Source organism: Lissotriton vulgaris, chromosome 1_1 (genome assembly GCF_964263255.1).
Source record: "Lissotriton vulgaris chromosome 1_1, aLisVul1.2, whole genome shotgun sequence".
In the NCBI taxonomy this organism is placed as follows: Eukaryota; Metazoa; Chordata; class Amphibia; order Caudata; family Salamandridae; genus Lissotriton; species Lissotriton vulgaris.
This window is the reverse complement of record NC_141685.1, coordinates 1,974,503,002-1,974,523,863: the sequence shown is the minus strand read 5'-3', so window position 1 is coordinate 1,974,523,863 and position 20,862 is coordinate 1,974,503,002. Positions and strand designations below refer to the sequence as shown.

The 20,862-nt window shown below is 39.4% G+C and overlaps 1 protein-coding gene and 1 pseudogene across 1 annotated transcript in view; one reads left to right on the top strand and one right to left on the bottom strand.

The window, feature by feature from the left end:
• Positions 1-20,862, bottom strand: part of SEMA3A (semaphorin 3A) — a 535,542-nt gene that overhangs the window by 107,522 nt on the left and 407,158 nt on the right. Inside the window, exons 7-10 of the mRNA XM_086919769.1 lie at positions 18,430-18,572; positions 14,674-14,788; positions 14,527-14,596; positions 12,304-12,448 (exon numbers count right to left, since the gene is read on the bottom strand). Coding sequence (XP_086775895.1) covers positions 12,304-12,448; positions 14,527-14,596; positions 14,674-14,788; positions 18,430-18,572 — 473 coding nt within the window. The remainder of the gene's footprint in view (positions 1-12,303; positions 12,449-14,526; positions 14,597-14,673; positions 14,789-18,429; positions 18,573-20,862) is intronic.
• On the top strand, positions 2,424-2,674 carry LOC147751466 (cyclin-dependent kinases regulatory subunit 2 pseudogene; annotated as a pseudogene).

The following is a 20,862-nucleotide window of genomic DNA, read 5'->3' as shown; positions in this document are numbered from 1 at the left end:
ACCAGTTTCTAAAAAGTTATTCCCTTTCCCTGTAAAGATTCCAAGAAGTCTGGGGTGACAATAGGCTAGTGTCAGGGTCTTTTGTGTGTGCTGGAGGCAAGCCCTTTGAAGAGTAGGTGGGGCAGGAAAAATCTTGAGGCCCCATCCATCCTGCCATTAAGGCTCATTGTGTCCACATTTAGTTCCTTTTGTGTCACTGTCTGGTAGGAATACGTAAACCCCAACAGCAGAGCCATCCACAGTCATGTGACCCAGGCTACTGGCAGAAAGCACAAATGTTTAGGATAAGAAAAATGCTAACTTTCTAAAATTGGCGTTTTCAGATTTGTAACTAAAAACCTGACTTTACCATTGAAGAAGGCTTTAAATTACAATTTATGTGAGTGTAAATACCATATCTCTGCTTGCCCCAATCCAAAGATTTCACTTGTTAAATGTAATAAGGCAAATAGTGTTACTCAGTGGGAGAGATAGGCCTTATAGTGGTGAAAAATTACTTTAGGAGTTTTTCTCTACCAGTGCATGTAAAATGTATACATATATGTCCAACTTGTTAAGTAATGCACTTTACCTTATGAGCCATTAGGCCCTACCATAGTGGTGACTTATATGTATTAAAAGGAAGTTTTAGGGGGGCGCACGGGACCCCAACCCTAGCTCAGTGGTGCAGAAACATGGACATGCTTATGATGATGGAAAGGGCAATCTACCAACAGAGACTTAACCCACGCAAATGGAACAAAATATGGTCACCTTGGAACACATATAGGGGGGATTTATGCGAGCCGCTGCCAGAAGAGGAAGATATGGATAGCTCAGGAGAAGACGAGGATATGGAGTAGGGGGGAAAGGAGTGGCGGGAGGGGGGATAGTGGTAGGAAATAAGGGATTCCCAAGGCCCTCAGAACTGGAACTATGAGTGTGAGTATTTTGATATAGAACACTTAAAATGTTATGAAGTGCCTCCTCTACACACAGATGTTGTATTTGATTTGTGCCGAGATTCCGTGTTATGACCTTTACAGTTGTGAGTTATAAAAATAAAAAATTGAAAAGTTGCACTAATGGTTGGATGCAGCTGAATGTTGAAGCTGCACCGACGAATGCATAACCGTTGATGAACAACATGCGAGAGCAACAATAAAAACAAATTTAAAAAAAGGAAGTTTTAGGTGGAATGTTATTTATCAGGTCAAAATGGCAGTTTAAAAGTGCACTACAGGCTGCAGTTGCAGGCCTGAGACATGTTTTAAAGTGCTACTTGAGTGGGTGAATGCTGCAGGCTCACTAGTAGCATTTCATTTACAGGCCATAGGTACATGTAGGACCATACACCCTAGTGTGGACATATCTAGCTCTAGTCATTTCTAAAATAGAATATTGTAATGCTTTATATGTAAGATCCCAAACATATCTTCTTAGCAAACTATACACACATAGAAATGCAGCAGCTAGAGTACTGTTGAATCTTCCAAAGTTCTGCTCATTCTTCAATACTATCAGGGAACATCGCTGGCTCCCCATCAGGGCACAAATACAGTTCAAGGCCCTTTGTTGGGTCCGGAAGGGACTACATCAGGAATGTCCTTCTTTTTTGCGTGACATTTTTAAATAGCACTCTCCCTCTCGTACCTTATGGCCTACCACAGCTAAAAAAGTACTTGTTCCCAGAATAAAAAATCTCAATGAGGAGTAAGAAGTTTTTCCTATTCCATCTCTAAATGGTGAATTCTTTACTATATCATCTACGATTCTAACCCAATCTCCTAAAATTCAGATAGGAATTAAAAACATGGCTTCTTAACTCTGTAGATTAATCTTATTTCTGCTTTCCATGTTTCTTCTTGTTAGTGTACTCCAAGTCCATTTTCGTCTTTCACTGTGTTTTATTTTCTGGTTCTAATGACACTAGGGCCAAGACGTCATAAGGCATTAGCGTGCTTTACAAACCCATTAACATTAACAACATAACTTCTATGCAAATTAATTGTGCCAATCAGGTGTAGGCCAATTTTATCATGTGTTGAGGTGAAAGCAGAAGCACTTTAGCACTAGTTAGCAGTGGTGAAGTGCAAAGGGGGGAAGGCAAAATATTTGGGTTAACCCTGCACAGAGGGTCAAGTCTAACAGGTGCTTACTATGGGACTGTGTAATAAATAAATGCATAAATAAAATAAATGAACACATTAACAAACAAAATGCTCCTCTGTTAGAATCTTCTGAAGAAAATGTAATATTAAAAATTTTGGCTGGGCAGTAGATGAAGATTTTTAAATAAGTTAACAAACTTGTGGTACTTTTAAGGCCACAATGAAAATAAATTTAGACACAAACTGATAGTATCTTAGTGTACAAATGAAGGATATCTTGGAAATTTTACTGAAACAGCCGCCCGTCCCCGGAGGCATCGCACCGAGAGCAGTCCCGCTCCACTGTCACCATGTCCCACAAGAACATCTACTATTCCGACAAGTACATGGATGAGCGCTTCGAGTACAGGCATGTCATGTTGCCCAAAGACCTGGCAAAGCAAGTACCAAAGACCTATCTTAAGACTGAAGAAGAATGGAGGAGGCATGGTGTTCAGCAGAGTCTTGGTTGGGTTCATTAAATGATCCATGAGCCAGAGCCGCATATACTGCTATTTAGATGACCCCTTCCAAAAGAACAATAAACCACCTTCTGGAATCTTCACATGAATATTTTGGGACTGGGACTGCAACTGTATATATAGTAGTATTCAATGAATACTTGATTACTGTGTAAAATTCTCATTCAGACCTGCGCATGAGCTGTATTCTTCACTGCAAGAGCTCAGTAACCTGCAGTTAAATTGACTGGTATGATCTAAAAAAAAAGTTTGCTTTCTGTCTTCTAAGTTCCCTGATTTCTTCTAAGTCCTTGTTAATAAAGTTTACATGTTGCATGTATCCCCCCCCCCCCCAAAAAAAGAAAGAAAACTCATTGTGGAATGTGGGATTCGGCAAACATTGTTACATTGACTCCTTAGCTCTAATCTCCAAATGAGGAATCAGTGAGTGAGTTTGAATGAACCATTTTTAATGATGGACACATGTACAAAGCCTTCTGAAGGTATCCAGTGATATAAGAAAGTGGTTTATTAGTTGCTGTAGATTGGTGTCCATCACAAGTAATAATATTACTGTCTTGCTAGATACAGTCAAAGGTTTCAGTAATTTAAACCTGAGCACAACCCCTGGTAGCTATGGCACAGAGAAGACAGGTTTAGCTTAGTAAAAGTATGTTATCATTTAGACATGCCAAAACAGGTAAAAACTAAATAAAAAATACATTCCAATTTATTAACATACCAAAAAATGAATTAAGGAAACGGAAGCTAAAAGGACAACACTCTAATGAGTAAAACTTGAGATATCAATTTTTAAACATACAAGTGAAAATAGCATGAAAAAGCACAAAGCACCATTGATAGCCAATGGTCGTGGTAGAGCAGGACCATGGCACAATTTGAGGCTGACCACAATGGAGCATGGCTCAGGCACAAGTTCATTCTAGGGCCTGGATATAGAGAAGTTTGTAAAAGGTTCTAAGTCTCAATCTGAAAAGGGACGTTGCCATTTTCTGAGGAAAAATGATTCTCCATCAAGACAAACCTGAAATCCATTGCCATGGAACTGCCACTCGAATACTTTTTGCAAACAGTCCCCTTAACGCTCTGGAGTAAACATTTGGAAACCAATTCCAATCTTTTTTTAGTGTTTTAGTGCCCAAATACCCACATGAGTACACTAAAAAGACCCCCAAGACCTCAATGGGAGCACTTCTAGACTCTCATGGTGCCAGGCATAAGGCAACAGCAAATTCTTCACTGAAATGACATCTTCTGCCTTTTTATGTTTCCTGTAGATGTTTTTGTCCTTGGAATTCAAGTAGAAAGAGGTTCACTCACCACAGATCCTTCTAAAAATGTACCATTTCCAAGACCAGCAGGTTAAGTTCACTTGGTATCCTTTCATAAATCCAGCAGTGTTCTGAGGAAGGCTTGGTGAGGGTCCAGGCGTTTAGGGTTTACTAGCCTGTGTGTGAGGACATCCTAAGACACTCCTAGTTAGCTCTGACTAATGGAGCAAAGGTTCCCAAGCGATCTACCTTCGTTTGCAGTAGTTGGTAAAAGGCAATGGCCATGTTAACCATGGGCTCGGAGGGAAAGGGTTGTTTTTGTGAAGTATACTATGGGAATCTTGGCATCATCCTACAGCTAACACGAACATCCCGTTTGAAGCTAGCACTGCATCTACAACAGACTCAGAGATAGATGAGAAAGCAGGGTCCTTCAGCAAACAGACAGGCAATGCACAGAAATTGTCCTAGCATCATGTTTGTTCCCTTTTATTGGCCCAACACCTTTACATGTGCTTCAGACAGATATGTGATGCAGAACTAGACACTGAGGTGCCAGCAGGAAGGGCACAGTCCCCACCCTGAGTATTCTGTTGAGCTCAGAGGAGTCATCTCTTCCCATTAATCTAAGCCTATTGTGTGCTCCTGGGAGGAACTTAGCACATCATTCGAACCTCATTCAAAGCTGAGCACTGGCTGGCAATAGCTGAAGAACTAATGCAATTTATCATCCTAGAAGTTCAGGCAGGTACAGAGTAACTTTCCAAAAGTTACTTTCCCTTAATATTTACAATAAATCTGAATCTGTCATTCAATTCGACTTTTAAATAAAATATAGTTTTACATATTTTTCTAGCTAGTCCCTTTCTTGTGTTAGCAGTACTAGTATTTTAATCAGCACTCTGTTTTTTCACAAAGACTGCCACAGTGAATTTTTTTTTAGGGCATCCTCAATGTAGGGACACATTAACAACAAAAGAGTGCGTTACTTATATTAGAAAAAGTGAGGTTTTTACCTTTCAAAAGCTGTTATTTTAACAGGTTGTGGTGTAGGTTTAAACTGCAGCTGTCAGGCTACCATGGTAGATGAAACCACGTTTTCCTAGTCACACTAGTGGATGGCACAATAAGTCGAGCAGTCCAAAGGTGCCATTTAACTTTGCATGCCATTGTAGCAATTTTTCCCCCTGTGCTATGGCTTTATAAGAGTGTTAAATATACCTTTCGGGAATTAGTAAATGGCTGCATATTTTAGGGATCAGAGCACATACACTGGACAGCAGAACAACTGTGTGAAAATTCTATAAAAAAAACAGCAATAAAATTCAGCAACAAATGTGGGTGACCATGCAAAAAGGGGCATATTCTCACAAGTGACAACAAAAAGAAAGCAGCCTTTTATTTTGTGGTTCACATTCTCACCTTCACCACCCTCAATATCTTTAGGCCTCTTTGAAAACATTATTGAATTAGACCTTAAGGCTCCCATCCATGTTTAGCACATCACTGCTCTCCAGCTAGATTTGTGCTTTTTGAGTAGTAATATATGAACACAAAGACTTGTTTAAATACAATGTACATTGTGGGATTATCTGTGGATCATATAAACACGTAATACAGTATACAAGTAAAAATTTTCTTTTATTACTTCTATTGTGAACATTCAAGATATGTCAAATATTTCGATATTAAAGGTTCTTTTGGTGACATGTCTCGTTTATGAAGGCTAAAGGCAACAAATATTTCGGCCTAAATATATTTGATTAAGATAAAAGACTGAAATCCTGCTGCTGGGCCCCACAACTCTTTACAGTGATCAGAGGTGTTGGGCAGTCTCCTGGTGGAAAAAAATACAATTTCTGGGTGCTCTTTGACTACAGCCTAACTTTTATCCCACAAATCAATACCGTTAGTAAAACTTTCATCTACTAATACTGTACTGTTGGTGCAGCACTGCTGTCAGAAAATATCTTTAATGCTTGCTACAGTAATGCAAAAAGTGAACTACTACAATAGTACTGATCTCCCTGGCTCCTTTGTATCAAAACTCTAGAGCTTCCAAAACATTACCACCCACCTACTGTTTTGATTGAAAAGACAAGGGGGCATATTACCAACGTTAAGCGATATTTATCGCTAACGATGCTTAGCAACAAATTTTTTAACGCTAACCATCGCCGGAAATTATCGCAGAGATAACTTGCTATTAGCAAGGTTTATCTCAGAAGTGAGAAAAATCCTCACGCTAACTGCCAATTGAGAGATTATCACTGGAAAACCAACGATAATCTCTCAAAGTTTGGCGTTAGCTTGATGATAGGGGCTCACAAACTTAGCCATGATATCCACCTTCCATAGGATATCATGGCTAAGTCAGGAAAATACCAGGTGTAAAAAAAGCAGTGCTAACTGCGGTTAGCACTGCTTTTTTTTTATCACTAACAGGGTTAGCGAAATCCTTGATAATAGGAGAAATGTCGCTTAACAACATTTTTTCTATTATTTTTCTCTGGAACGCCCCCTTTGCATCTCATTAGTGATGCAAGGGGAAGCGTAGAGAAAAAGGGTGCTAACATGCGATTTTGCGTGTTAGCACCCTGTTGCTGATAGGGAGATAATTTTATCTCCGCTTTCCCTTGATAATATGCCCCAAGATTGCATGACACCAGCTCTGAAATCCATCCACTTACTCCAAACAAGGGAAAGAACTGCCTTCAAAACTCTCTATCGCATTCATAAGTCAATACAGAACTGGTCTACCAAATATCCCACAAAGCTGTTTATCTCTTATCTCTCCGCCAGTATCTGAGGTCACTAGCCAAGAGTAACTAACAATTTTACTATCCAGATACAAGACAAGCAATGAGCAATCCCTCCATGACTAGGTGTCCCCCCTGAGGAATGCTCTGATAGCCCAAATGGAACTGGAAATGTCCATTTGAATTTTAGAGAATTTCTAAAAATGACTCTCTTCCTTCAAGCAACGGGGTAATTATCAGTGAGACAGTAAGTTGATCCCTAATCCTGCCAGTCAGACCTCTAAAACTAGCCTTGCCCTCCTCACTGAGGTTCCCAGGACATTTCTTCCTTTTGAGGTTTAATCACCATGTATCATTGCAGTCATCTTTTTCCCTCCCCATACAGTTGATCATCCAGCTCCTCATTACTGGATTCCTGCTACTATAATTAGTTATTACTGCCACTCCACACGTTCCCCAGGCTGAAAGCACCCTGAAGTCACTATAAGATGGTTTGAAAAGCTTTACAAAAACACCAAATAAAATTAAACAAAACAATGTAAAACAAGAATTCTGTACTTATAGGCAGACATAAGGTAATTGGGCAATCAATTATAGGGTGCGATGCAGCCTCCGCAATGCAGGATTCCTTGACTGTAAGCTGGAGAGGTAGGTTGAACATTGATGATTTCTTGTGTGTCTAAAATGTCCACGGCTAGACTCTAAAGAGGAACAATGCAATATGGCACTTCTGCTACAGAATCTTACCAGACGCTGCAGAAAGATTCTGCAACTGCAAACACATTTAGGTGTCTAGAAGCATTACTACAGGTGGTAAAAGAAACAGGAATGCACAAAGATACACATGGTGGAATACAAGGATTGAGAGTAGGGACATAGGGCACATTCAAGAGGTAAACTAACAATGCTAGGTTGGTAAACTCACAGAAAGTAAGTGAGTCCAAAACTTTGGAAGGAAGAATGTGAATGGGAGAGGTTCAGATGGGTAGAACATGGTGTGACACCTAGTTATAAATGAGGCAGAGAAAGGTTGTCTTCCTTTTGCAAAATGCAAGTGTAAGATGGCAAATAAAATACATTAAATTTACATAATGATTATTGCTGTTGATAAATGTTTATGAAAAGGTAAAATGAACACATGAAATTATCCGGACAGTGCCCACAGTGGAAAGACAGCTCTGCTATTCCCACAAAAGGGCCAACAGTTCAGCCCAGCTGTCTCACATAAACGCTGAATTCCAAATCCTGGTTGGATTACAATTCTATAACTCATACGTGAGTGAAGACAGGCGAAATATTAAATGCAGTTTAATCAAAGAAAATGAAAACTCTTTTTTTCACACAATACTGAGGAGGAGACTGTTATGTTTAGCAGCAGGTCGTTTCAGGTTTTCGTAGTGTTGTAGGAGAAGGCCCGTCCGCTGGGTCTGGTTTTCTGTATATGTGGGTGGTGTGCAAGTAGGAGTCCGGACAAGCAGAGGTGTCTGGAAGGTTTGGGAAAGCAGATGTGATTTTTGAGATATGCTGAGGGATGGCTTGAGCAGTGTTATGTAGTGCCTTGAAAGTACGGGTAAGGAGTTTGAAATGTGCTCCTTTGTGTATGAGAAACCAGTTGAGCTCATCCAGGTGTGATTTGATGCCCTGCATGTATATTTCAATAATTGTTTAGATATTTAATAAATGCTGAAGGCATTTAGATTTGAAGAAAGGCCAATTATACAGTATTGGAGAGAGGGGTATACTTCAATCAACGGTATGGCACAATTTATACCAGCAATGACATAAAACAGAGTGAACTTTCTCACATTCTCCTAGATATATAACAAGAAATGTAGATCTATTAAAAATGATTATGTCAGTACATCAGATGTTGGGCTTCATAAAGCCAGGTTATGAGTAGCCGTTATTTGGTGCTTTGCGCTACTTATGGATAAGAGTAGCTACTAACACCCAAATGGGGAATAACATGCAGATCTGAAAATGCTGAGGGTCCTTTCTGCATGTCAGTGCTCAGTTACATGCCCTTTATAGTTATTACACTCTTTGCCATCTTTTATAAGCAAGAGATAAATGGTCAGATGGGGCGCTGAAGGTCTGGGTCCCGGCAACGCAAGAGGAGCCATATCTTCTCCCATGGTGTTGCAGGAGAGAGCTGAGTAGGGGATGGGCTGCTCCTCCACCTGCAGCTTTTGCCACAGAGTCATCTGCAGTTTTAGAAGGGGAAGATTTATGCTGTAAGGCGAAAACACCACGACACAGCAGTGTCCACCCAGGAGGTAGTGCTCCAGACAGGTACTTCATGTTTATTTTTGTGATCTTGTGCTAGATTTGCTTCTATAAATAATCTACTGCAGCCTCTGGTAGCACTACTTAACTCCTAGTGCAATACAGTATTGCATGGGCAAATACAATATGTTTCATGATATACCTATTAACGATGTAACATGTGTCATCTGTCACAGGCACTCAGAATATTTGTGAGTCGCTCATTTTAGACATTGTAGACCACCATCAAACATTAAAGATGTTTAGATTACATATCTCTCTCTCTTCTCTCTCACAATCGATCCACATGACCCCGATGGGCGATACTCTACCGCGGGAACATGTGTGTCTCTGTATATGTTTATGGAAAAAATTCATTTATTTATTTGATTTAATTTTCCTCTCTCATAGGGTGGATTCCCACGCAGGACACCTGCCTGCTTCGGTCTTTTGACCCCTCAGGTTGTATAATATGCACTCCCTAGCCTGTCCCGGGCTGATTATGAGTTTATGAGCATAACCAAGGTCCTGAAGAATTGCCGACAGGGCATGAAGCATGTCGACCTGATCATAGGCGAGGGTTGAACGAGACCAATCTCCTTAGTTTTTGAGTCCCGATACCCCTCCCTTCACCAATTTTAACAAGGTAGTCAGCCACATTAATAAAGTTATTTCAGTGGACTACTCTAACCTTTTTTAACACACACACCCCCTCACGCTCACTACCTCACTTACTGAGGCCCCTCACACACACTCGATCTACGGCCAGGAACAAAAGAACTCCACAAAAGTGTAGCACTTAGTGCTACCCGTCAGGCATTGCAGCGCCGGCCTGACGCAGGAGCAGGAAGCCGATGATGAGACGAGACAACCTCCTGGCAAAATGACAATAGTCATGAAGCTAGTAAGTTGTGTGAGGCATCCTTAGTTCCGACAAGGGCTAATCTTTTCCATGTTCCTTGGGTACATATTCACCCAGAGAGAGAGAGATCATTTAGTCACTTCAATTCTACCTTCTTGGGGAACTTTGTACACCTTTGGTTTCAAGATCTGTCACAAGTGTCTAAGAATTAACATAGCTGTAACCTATCATCCTTTATCACAACAGGGATCTGGCCAATCTTTTTTTTTAAACAGGAGTGAAATTACTCACGTCAAACTTTAGGAAAATATAATGAACACCTCAAAAAATGTATATCTGAGGTTAATCTTTTTATAAGATGCTTTCCAGTGTTTTTTTGTTCACATGTAACATGCACCCAGGGAATCAAATCAGTATTTTGTATCTAAAATGCACAACACACTAGTTTCAAATACACACACGCATACACGCACACAAGACAACACACATACACTCACCCACACACACACTTTCATATACAAAGCGATTCATTACACAACGCTAATTTACTCAAGAGATTTCCGTGGGATATCTAACAATATTTTTCCATATTCTCAAAGGTTTCATCTGCCTTTTTGCTTTCTAAGCAGGCACAGCATAACTTCAGCCGCAAGAGTCCGACGTAGCAAGTCATGAAACTGAACCAGTTACCATCAATATTCACGAAGTCGATCTTTACCACAAGGATAAATGCAAAATAGCATCAAATGATAAAACACAGACAACAAAAGCATTCAAAGTACATCTGAGCCTTTCATAAACACAACATACCTCCAGTTAATATGTCCCCAGGACAAACCTATAAACAGAATCTCAGAACGCAGTACAGAAAACCATCCTCGCACACATCAGCACCTATCTGGCCAACAGCACACCATGAAATGGAAAACAGCCCAGATGGAACGAATGCAAACGAAAGTGCACGCACCAGCAGATGAACACGATGCTCCCTGAAAGCAATTTGACATTTTTTCCAAGAAACCCAAAATTCCTTGTTTGGTCAGAGAAGCAATGGGGACTGTACGAAGCTCACGCCTTCCTTCTTATCCACTATTATCACGAGCCAACAAACGGGGGTACCTGCATGAACAACTGAAGAAACCTGCCAACTCTTTATTGGCAAGTTTGTGCTCAAGCACCTATCACAGACAGTATGCTACATGCATCACAAGGTCAAGTATATTGAGGTTTTTCTAATATGCTGCTGTGTGATTGGCCAGGGGTAGTTGTCACTGCAATCTCATTAATTCTGCATGTGTGATCATTGTGCGTACAAGAGCTGCATGATTGGCAATAGGTGAGGTTTCACCGTGACTTGTTAAAGAGCAGAGTTCCACAGTGCCAGTCTGAGCTCAGTACATTACCATGTGTAGAATATAGAGTTTTAAATATCGTACTACAAAAATACCACAGCAAAAATATAAATGATCAAAATATCGACAATATAAGTATATATTGGTAAGTATACGTTTACTATATTTAACTCCATATAAATGTACCTTAAAAATATATATCTACAAAGTACTTTAACGTGGAGTTAACAATAGTAAATCTTAACTAGGGACAGTGGAATTATGCAATTGTGCAGACGTGGCAATTTTTGCCTAATTATAGATTTGCAGATTTTGCCACATAATCTGATTTTAACAAAAAAAATGTGTTTCTAGCTCAAACAGTTCAAAGGTTACCAAAAATGTGACAACACGTTGCCACGCAGTGGAAGGACCTCTGCAAAGCTGAACTGGTCCCCTTTTTGTTGCTTATTGATATATTTGAGTGTTACAATGCAAATAAGGCCCAGAAAGTGTTACCAAGTTATCAAGTTTAAAAATATTAAATAAGAAAGAAAAAATACTATTACAAAATGTGACACATAATTTGCCTTTTCTTGCCGCATAATTAACTCAACCCTGCAGCATCTTCTAGCCCTTTATTGCCATATAACTCCAGTGGCCCTGATATTACCTCACCGAAATATACTTAGCTGCACAATATTTCGGTTGTAGATATTTTTGTGCTACAATATTCGTGCAGAATGATAATATTGTAGTCGACATTCTGAAATGCAACCAGAAAGACTGGATCTGATGGATGAAGCTAAGCCCCGCCTCCCTAATGATGACCTACCAGTAAGTAATGAGATTCAAAACTGCATTGTTCCTGAGCGTCTACTGCAACAAACAATGAAATGCACCAGTTTTGTAAAGTACTTACAAATTGCTGAATGTAGCATCAACCGTATATGCAAAGTGAAAAGTTCTCATTATTAGTATTCGTTTTATGAATATTAGTCATGATAATTTTAATTATTATTATTTTGACTACTACTAATAATAACAATACTGCTACTACTACCATTAGTAATAGTCATCATAGAGTACATGTACAACTTTACAAAATGTGCATAATCTACACCCGAACAAAGATAAATATGAGGATTTATGCGTATGCAATAGGCTCTGTTAGATGATTTAATACACATTTATACACATTTACCGTTCCAGGCCGAGGATATGGAACTCTTCCTTGGTAGGGTACCCACTGGTAGTTAGGGCCATCTCGGTGTGCATATGGGCCCAGGAACACTCTCCGCACATCGGCCAAGCTATAAATACAGACTGCTGACCCCTTGAAGATATTACTGAATAGGAAATGAAAGAAACATGTGTGACTTTGAGTGCTAAGACAAATGGGCATTTTTTTATGAATTCTTTTAATTCGCAGTCTATTATAATTTAATAGGCAAATTCCAGTGGTGAAGTTTTCATATGCACATGGGCTTGTAAAACAACTATAAGTGTGTATGTCTTCTGGTATTTCTTCATTCAGACCAATTCCTTCATACCTTATGAATAAATGACATGTTTCAGTGTACACATGTTGATGCATGGCATGCAGCTACATTACAGACTCGCACATATTTTTCTATTTCTATTTATTTCTTTTAGCTGTAAATGTTCTCATTGCACGTGATAGTCCTTTTTCCAGGTTCCTGTTAATATAGGGAAGATTGGTGCACTTTCCAACACTAATACACCTTATATTCTTCAACTATTTCAGCAGTGGCGTAATGAAAGTTGTAGGGGCCCCCCTGCAAGGTGCACAGAGGGGCCTGCTCCGGATTTAATCCGGAGCTCTCTGGTGTGAGTACAGTGCTGAGGGGCCCCCCTGCAGCCCATGGGCCCCCCGCACTGCGGGGGATGCGGGGGCCTTTGTTACGCCCCTGTATTTCAGTTAAGTTATGTGCACGGATAAGAGAGACATTCACGGGGTAGAACGCTAATGTATTATGCTGGCCACTTACTTGTCAGTCAAATAATAGGTACAACTCTGTACAATGTATTGAGAAACAAAATAGCCCCTGTTGCTTCCTAGTTTTGTGGAAGGCTGTCCCTGCATTTAATGGTTTTATTAAGCATTCTAATAACGTCTAGGCCACTTCAGTGCACTGGATGAAAAATGAAGGCGAAAAAAAATTTGATGTGTGAATTTAAAATTTAAGAAATTAAAGTCTAATCCTATTCATAGGAAGAACCTAGAGCAAACAACTTTCGATTTTACCGTGATTAGTATAGGCATTTGTTCTAATGCTCATTTGAAAAGGTTGTTTTTGATAGATGGGTGCTAAATTAGAGGCAATGAGACTTCGGGTATTGCAATGTCTTGGGCCATTATTTAGTTTCTTGAAGAGGCGTTCCTGCATCATCTAAATACATATTCACAAGTACGTTTCAGCAGAGAAATTATAGAAACCCAAAGAAAAGTGGTCTGGAGTTGTATGCAAATGAAGCAACTACTAGGTCAAGTGGTGTTGATGCACAATTTCCAGGAGAGACAGCGAAAGCATATCACCAAACTATGATCTACATTTTCGGCAATTTAAAGCCTTAGGAGGACCACAACAAAGGTCTCACAGACATTCTGGTTACTCTCCAAGGGGTTCTTACAAGAGAAGTGAATTCTAGTCAAACATGGTCCCTTTCTAAACTGAAGGCATATAGGGCCATATGTATCGACACAGAATGGGCAAAACCCTTTGATACATCTGGCCCATAGACTTTAGCTCTGATCCATGCAGTGGAAACAGGGCCACTAACTGGCTCTGCAATAGTGCTTACTAATCCAGTGTTTTGGGCTGGGGGTTGGTTTTGAGGGTTCCCTTAAGGAGTAATCGGGGGTGCACCAAATCGTCTTTATTGACACACTCAACAGAGGAGGAGAGGACAAAAGCCACATCCAAGGAGACTACTGAGTGAGATTTTCCATCTTTAAATGTGCACCTTGATCTCATGGGAACAGGCAGTGTAATGTGACACCTGTTGGAAGTCTTCATTGGGCACAGAGTACTTCCCCTAAACATGTCCCACATTTCTAGTGGACCTATACAAAGGTTCCCCATATGTAAAAACGCAATTTAAGCAATGACTACTGAAGTATGGAAAAACAGCATTTAATCTGTTGTAGCTAAATAAAACAGTCCGATACATTAGATCAAACATGGCTGATGTTTACTGTAGATAATACTTTATGAGGGTTGTATGGACTTCCCTTTACATGCTTTACGCAGATAATGTGCCTAAAACGAGCACAAAGGAGAAAAGAACTTCCTTATTTTATAAAACGTGAAAACAACTTTTACAAATCTCATATTTTCCAAGAATAACAATAATGCTGCAAGCACCAACCAGAAAAAGGGTAGTAATCTTACAGCTATCATACCTAGAAGTTGTAAACACTCCATAAATGACTGGATTTTTGGGGTCTTTTGAGTTCATAAGAAAGACATCCTCTGTAACAAAAAATAAATGTAAGCTAACAGTTTGGAATAATAACCAATCATTACATAAGAGTATATTCTGTACTTACGCAGTTCGTCAAAGTGAGTATCAATGCCATTTGGTCCAGGTACAGAGCAAATTAGGCGGGCCTTAAGAAATGTTGTCCATTTGTTAACAAGGCTTCTGTGTCCACCAAAGTCATTCTATGAAGAAATAAATGATGTTTAAGGATTACCAATTTTTAAAATGGTTAAATGTCATACTCGTTCAGACAAGAACCATCATTGGTACAACACCACAAGAACAATGATTTCTATTTGTTATCACTGTATTCGGAACCTTTCCTACCGAGACATCTTCTTATAAGTACTAAAATGCGATCTGTGTCCATGCCTGCTTTACAAACGACTGTAAGTGGACTATGCATCTTAGTCACTTATTGTGCCCTCCAGATATCGCCCGTGCTCTGAACATTAGCTTCTCATGTGACCTGTTTCGTGGGAAATACTTGAAGTTTGGAATTCATTTTTGAGCAGCAAGAATTTCAGGGCCATATCCTTCATTTCCAGGTGTGCTGCATGTTTACGACACAAGCCTTCCCTTAGACACTCTAGTGGCTTATCATAGATAATTTACATTTGCTTTTATGTATGCTCAAGAGAATTACATGTCTTTTCAACATGATTTTACATTTATTGCAAGATTTAAACCCTAGCAGAACCTTCAAAGAAGGTCTAGCATTGGTGAACAGATAAAGTAGTCGTATCAAAAAGTCAATTATTAATTTAAATATGTTTAGGTTAAATCAGCACATATATTCACGAATATTTAGAACTACATTTGCTACAAGTATGCTTGCACTATCACAAGTGAAAAAATGTCCATTCTTTGAAGTAATATTACATATTAAAATGAAATTACATTAATAAGATTTAGTGTACATATCGTCCTATTTCTCAATCTTATGAGGCAGGATACCATCAGGTTTCATGAGGCTCAGAACTGACAGAGTTTAACCTAGAGAGGGCTGGCATGGAAGGACGACCAACCAGCATAGTTCAGTGTAACATTGGGAGGTGAAAGGTTTAACAGAAATTAAGAAATATTGCTAAATTTGAACCATTGCTTGAGTCCATGTACAGCACCGTCTCAATTTCTAAATTAGACACCCTCTGTGCCACTAGTTTAATGCTTTCGGCCAAAAACCTTTGGTAGTATATCCTTTGTACAATATGACGGGCACAAATAGTTCAAAAGGAGTTCAAATCTAACACTGATTTTCATTAACTATCATCACCATTAACATGTGCCAATATTCTGGCACGGTCCTGAGAGATTCTGTGTTTGCGTCTTTCAGCTAAACAAAGGCATTGAGTCACTCTAGCACTGGATTTCAACTAAGTGAAAACCAGACAGACTTCAAAGCCCCCCTCCCCCCCCCCCCCCCCGCCAACCCCCCAGTGCCTTGAGATGCTCACTGGTATGTAGCGCGCTTTACAAATTAAACGATTGATTGATTGATTGATGTTGATTTTTTTAATCACATAAGAAATCGAAATAAAACAATTTAATTAAATTATAAGTAAGGAGGTACAATGACATACACTTCTTTTACAGAGACAGATGTGGAAACCGAGCTAAATCAATAAATACTTCTTTGCTTCTTTGTCCAAGGGAAGACATGTCTTGTGGCAGATATTTTTGTCCTGACTAATTGTGGAGAGTGTATGAATCACAATGTTTGGAAGTGTTATTAAAACATGCTGTGCAACAAACAGGGATTAGCATGCACTGCCAAAGAGGAATACTATTTCAAAGTATTTGTTTGGGCTTTTTCATACACGGATCAAGTAAAGAATGTGTAGTCATGTTTATGTAACTTGCCAAGAATGTGTAAGCGTTGCAATAAATATCGCATTGCTATACATGAACAAATATCTGTGGGTTGGCAAAATGGAGGCTAAAGACAGCGCAGCAATGCAATTGTTATCTAAAATAAAACAAATGTAATATCTTAATTAAAATGTAAGAGAATACTTATTTTGAAGTCAGTCTGTTTTTTTCTGGTAGATGTAGGATGAAATCACTAGACTGAGTGGAGAATGTCACATGTGAAAAATGTGACACCTTTTAGAAAAACAACATGAATGTTACACTACATATATCTGCAGCCACACACCGCCTGTGAAAAAAGAAAAGAAAACACGGGCGGTTCTATGACAAACAAGCTAGCCAAACATTTCCTTTAATGTCCTTGATGTCCTATATTTCTCTGATGCACTTGCCAGCTTTGATGTAATTGTTGTTGCAAGGATTAGAGGTGTGGATACCTGCCAACTGAACTGATGTTGGAGGCACGGCCTCTGGAAAGAGAGGATGACCGAATCAGAAAATGCCCCAAACAAATATAACAAAAAAGCATCACACAGTGTACACTGATCTCTATTTTAGTACATTTTAATGTGTTTTAAAGATAATGAAGACACATGTGGGATGACTGGCATATATGCCTGCCAATATTCTATTCGCTTTCTCAGAGAGAATGGATAAGGCAGACCTAATATCGTCATATTAGTTGTCCTCTAAATTAAAGGTCGGATGGAGACAGCCTAAGCTGTCTGTAGACCCGATCATTCATTTTCATTTTACGTAGAGTGGGCTTTAGGTCAGCCGTTTGTTCATGGTTGGATGTCTTTCTTGTTCATTTCGCTTCCTTGCTCGTGTTTGCAGGTTCCCCAGCATATTCTTATGCTGGTCACACCCAGGAGCATGTCGCCTCACCTTGTTCTGATTGGATAAGCTGTATCCTTCGAGTGCATGCCATTTTTTTTTTTTTTTACCATGGCCCAAAGGCTAGAAATAACTGTCAGGAATTGGAGCATAACCAGTGTTAAACCAATAGTTTGGAATTCCAGGCCAAGACCCACTGGCTTTACCAATGTTTCTTTGTAACATTCTGCCTATGTGGTCTCTAGAGAAATGCTCCATACTCTGTGGTAAATCTCACCAATGATTTTTACAATGGAGAGCCAATTCCCTATGCCTTTTCACCTGCCTTCTCTCTCCTTTTGCACCACAGTGTGTCCTTTTCTTTAGTCTCTACATTGCCTTTTCACTTTATTTGGAAAGTTCAAGATAACTGTAACAGACAACTACACCTACTGGCCTCTGAATGTCAATCTACAGAAACCCCCTACTCCCACACTGCTTCCCATGGCTACCATGCCTTGATACGTGACCTTGCAAATGGCTGCATTTGAATTGGTTTGCCAAGTATTTCACCACTCTTCTGGATCCTTTTAATTCACCTCAATGTTCACTCCTTCCAAGGAATCAATCACATTAAAGATATGAAAGTCACCTGTATTCCCATCTCTATCTTCTCACTGTACTTGCAATGCTTCTGATAAAGGGTTTAAAATAGAATACTGCAACTATGAAATAGTAAAGACGTGTGTGAGTAAGAGCTTCATAAAAAAGAAATTAGTATTGTATTGTTTTACTAGTAGAAATTCTATTATTTGTTATCAAATTATTGCTACTGTTGCTATCATTATTTATAATTTAAGCAATAATAAAAGCAAAGATTATAACTTGCATCACACTTATAATAGTAACAAAAGAATAAACACAAAACATTTTGTTACACCAATCTGCTGGGAAAAAAGTAAGTTTATGTTAATAGCTGGGATACCAAATATGTTATGCTTTCTCAGAAACACATGTATCTCTCTAAAGTAGAATAAATGCAACTTCAGCATGGGATCTGCATGTCAGTATTATAAGTGACAGAGAATATCATTCTTGCCATTTCTAATGATTTCTTTTTCCAGGCAACACTTACCTTGCACATTTGTCCTATTCTGGCGTGCGTGGCTTTTCCCGTGTGCTCGCCATCAATTGCGTTTTCACGGAAGAAGAAATATATTTTATCATCTTCTGGGTTGTCACTCTCTGGAATCAAATGAGCACTAACAAACCTCGGATCTGTGGAGAAAATTGAAAAATACAATTTTCTACATACATAATAATTTCCAAACTAAAATTTCTAAGCTCACATTTATTGGACGTGCACAGTCTTTGAGTTAGCGAGTGTATATTTTATAGTAACTATAAGGAAGCTATATTTTTTGTGAACAATGACAAATGCTTTATATTCAGCATTCCTGAAAAAGAGTTGATTAGCTTGATATGCAAAGGAACATTTATATGCATATCCAATTTCAGTTGTGGCTCCTTTAGGTAAGCTCCATGGGATAGGGGCGGGGAGCTAAGACTACAGACGACCGAATAGGGAAAATAAAATGAATAAATAAATCCTATTCCATCATCTGTTGAATTCCCCACTGCCCCGCCATGCCCCACCGTGCTTACCTGCAGGAGCAGCAACTGCCAAATTTACATACGCAAATGTCTTGATTTAGCGAGTGCATATTCACAGTTGTATATTCACATATTCCTTGGGAAGAAGTTTTCTAAGAAGGTTTGGTTCTGAGTGTTATTAGGTTGAGATACCCTGTATCGATCGTGCACACCAACAAACCTGTGAGTCCTTCTCAGCCATTTACCATCCTGAAAACTGTCACAGATTTACTCCTCTCGTAAGCATAGTAAATTTATCTTCTTGGGTCAAAATGAACAGGCAACACACCCAAATTGGAGAGGGAATAGCACATAGGTTAAAACAATGAGGACAATATTTTGATGGGTAGGCAAAAACAAAAAATGGTTTGCGTGAACAATAATACAGGTGTAGGAATGTTCAAGTGGAAATGGATCTGTCAAAAAAAATCCAGGATTACATTTAGTCCATATAGAGGAAACATTAAGGAGTACATTTCTGAAGCTATAGTTGTGTGCTTGAACTTAGGCCTATGAAGGGCAGTGATAGCCCATCAGTGTGGACATTTGAGGTTGTGTCTTTCCACATGTGGACAAGGGAGGAAAAGGAGACTGACAGATCACCTACAGATACATACTGGAAATATGAGAGTGGGTGACTTCTATTTGTACCCATTTTTGCATTGATGATGTGCATCTGAGAGGCAGCAATAACATCAGAAAAGACCTTTCAACAGTGCCAGTATTTACAGGGATCCTGGTGAGCTATTGAGCGGAGGACATCACTAGATGTCTTTAATAGGCTCCCCTGCGTATGGCCATCCACTGAGAGAAGATGCATCTGGGCAGGCACATTAAGGGTGAAATAGGCACATATCCCTGTGTGTGTCTCTGCTTTTCATACCACAATCTGACACCTCCTTCCCTTTGTGCCTGGACTGCTCTTGGATTTTCTAATTTCCTAGAGCATGTAATTTCCTCACTTTTCCCCTGAGACCACTTTAGGGCTCAGTATGCAGAAAGTAAATCTAGCACATTTTTAAAGCTCTGAGGAGTTACAGTGCCACTTGGAATATAAGTCACAGGGCCAATTGCCACACTGAGTGGAAATTATATTGGCGACATTGAGACAGGATCATCACGTCCACCCACCAGGAAAGGTGGGAGGAGCTGAGGTGCAGTAATACTGAATGTTTGGGTTCACATGTTCACATCTTTGATTGTGAATGTGTGTGTGTGTGTGTGCATGTATCTGTGGGCCAGAGTGTCTGTGTATCTGTGTGTATGTGTGTGTATGAGCATGAAGATGAGCTTAGATGTTTTTCTTTCACAATTGTAATGACTTTGCAGATAAGCTAGTGGCATGAAGAATTTGTAATATTTTAACTTTCTCTGGTATATTCCAGTCCCAGTCCTGAGATAATACATATTGTTTCAAAGAGTGAGGCATTCTTTTTACCATTCTGGCTATGACTTCTGTAAGGTATCACAATTGTGAATTGGTGGGTATTCTTAATAATATTCTGGTTGTCCCTTTAATTATAAGTAACCTAGGGATGGTGTTGAACATAATAAGCTACCACAGTTATAATGATGACTCATACTTGACATAGTGGATAGCATTTTGCCTACACCTGTGATAATGAGGGCACACACACACACACACGCACACACACATATATATATATATATAAATATATATATATATATATATATATATTTATATATATACATATATATTGCCCACAGTACTTCCCCACTCAGGAAGAATTCTCACGGACACCTCGCATGGGTTTGCAGGTAATTTATTCACACATCAGACTGCACAGCAACGCGTTTCGACTTTCGTCTTGGTCACGCTCAGAGCAGTTAGATTGTTATTGGATAAATTAAAGGGGTCTGAAGAAGGGCAACCTGTGACACTTTAATGGTAGAA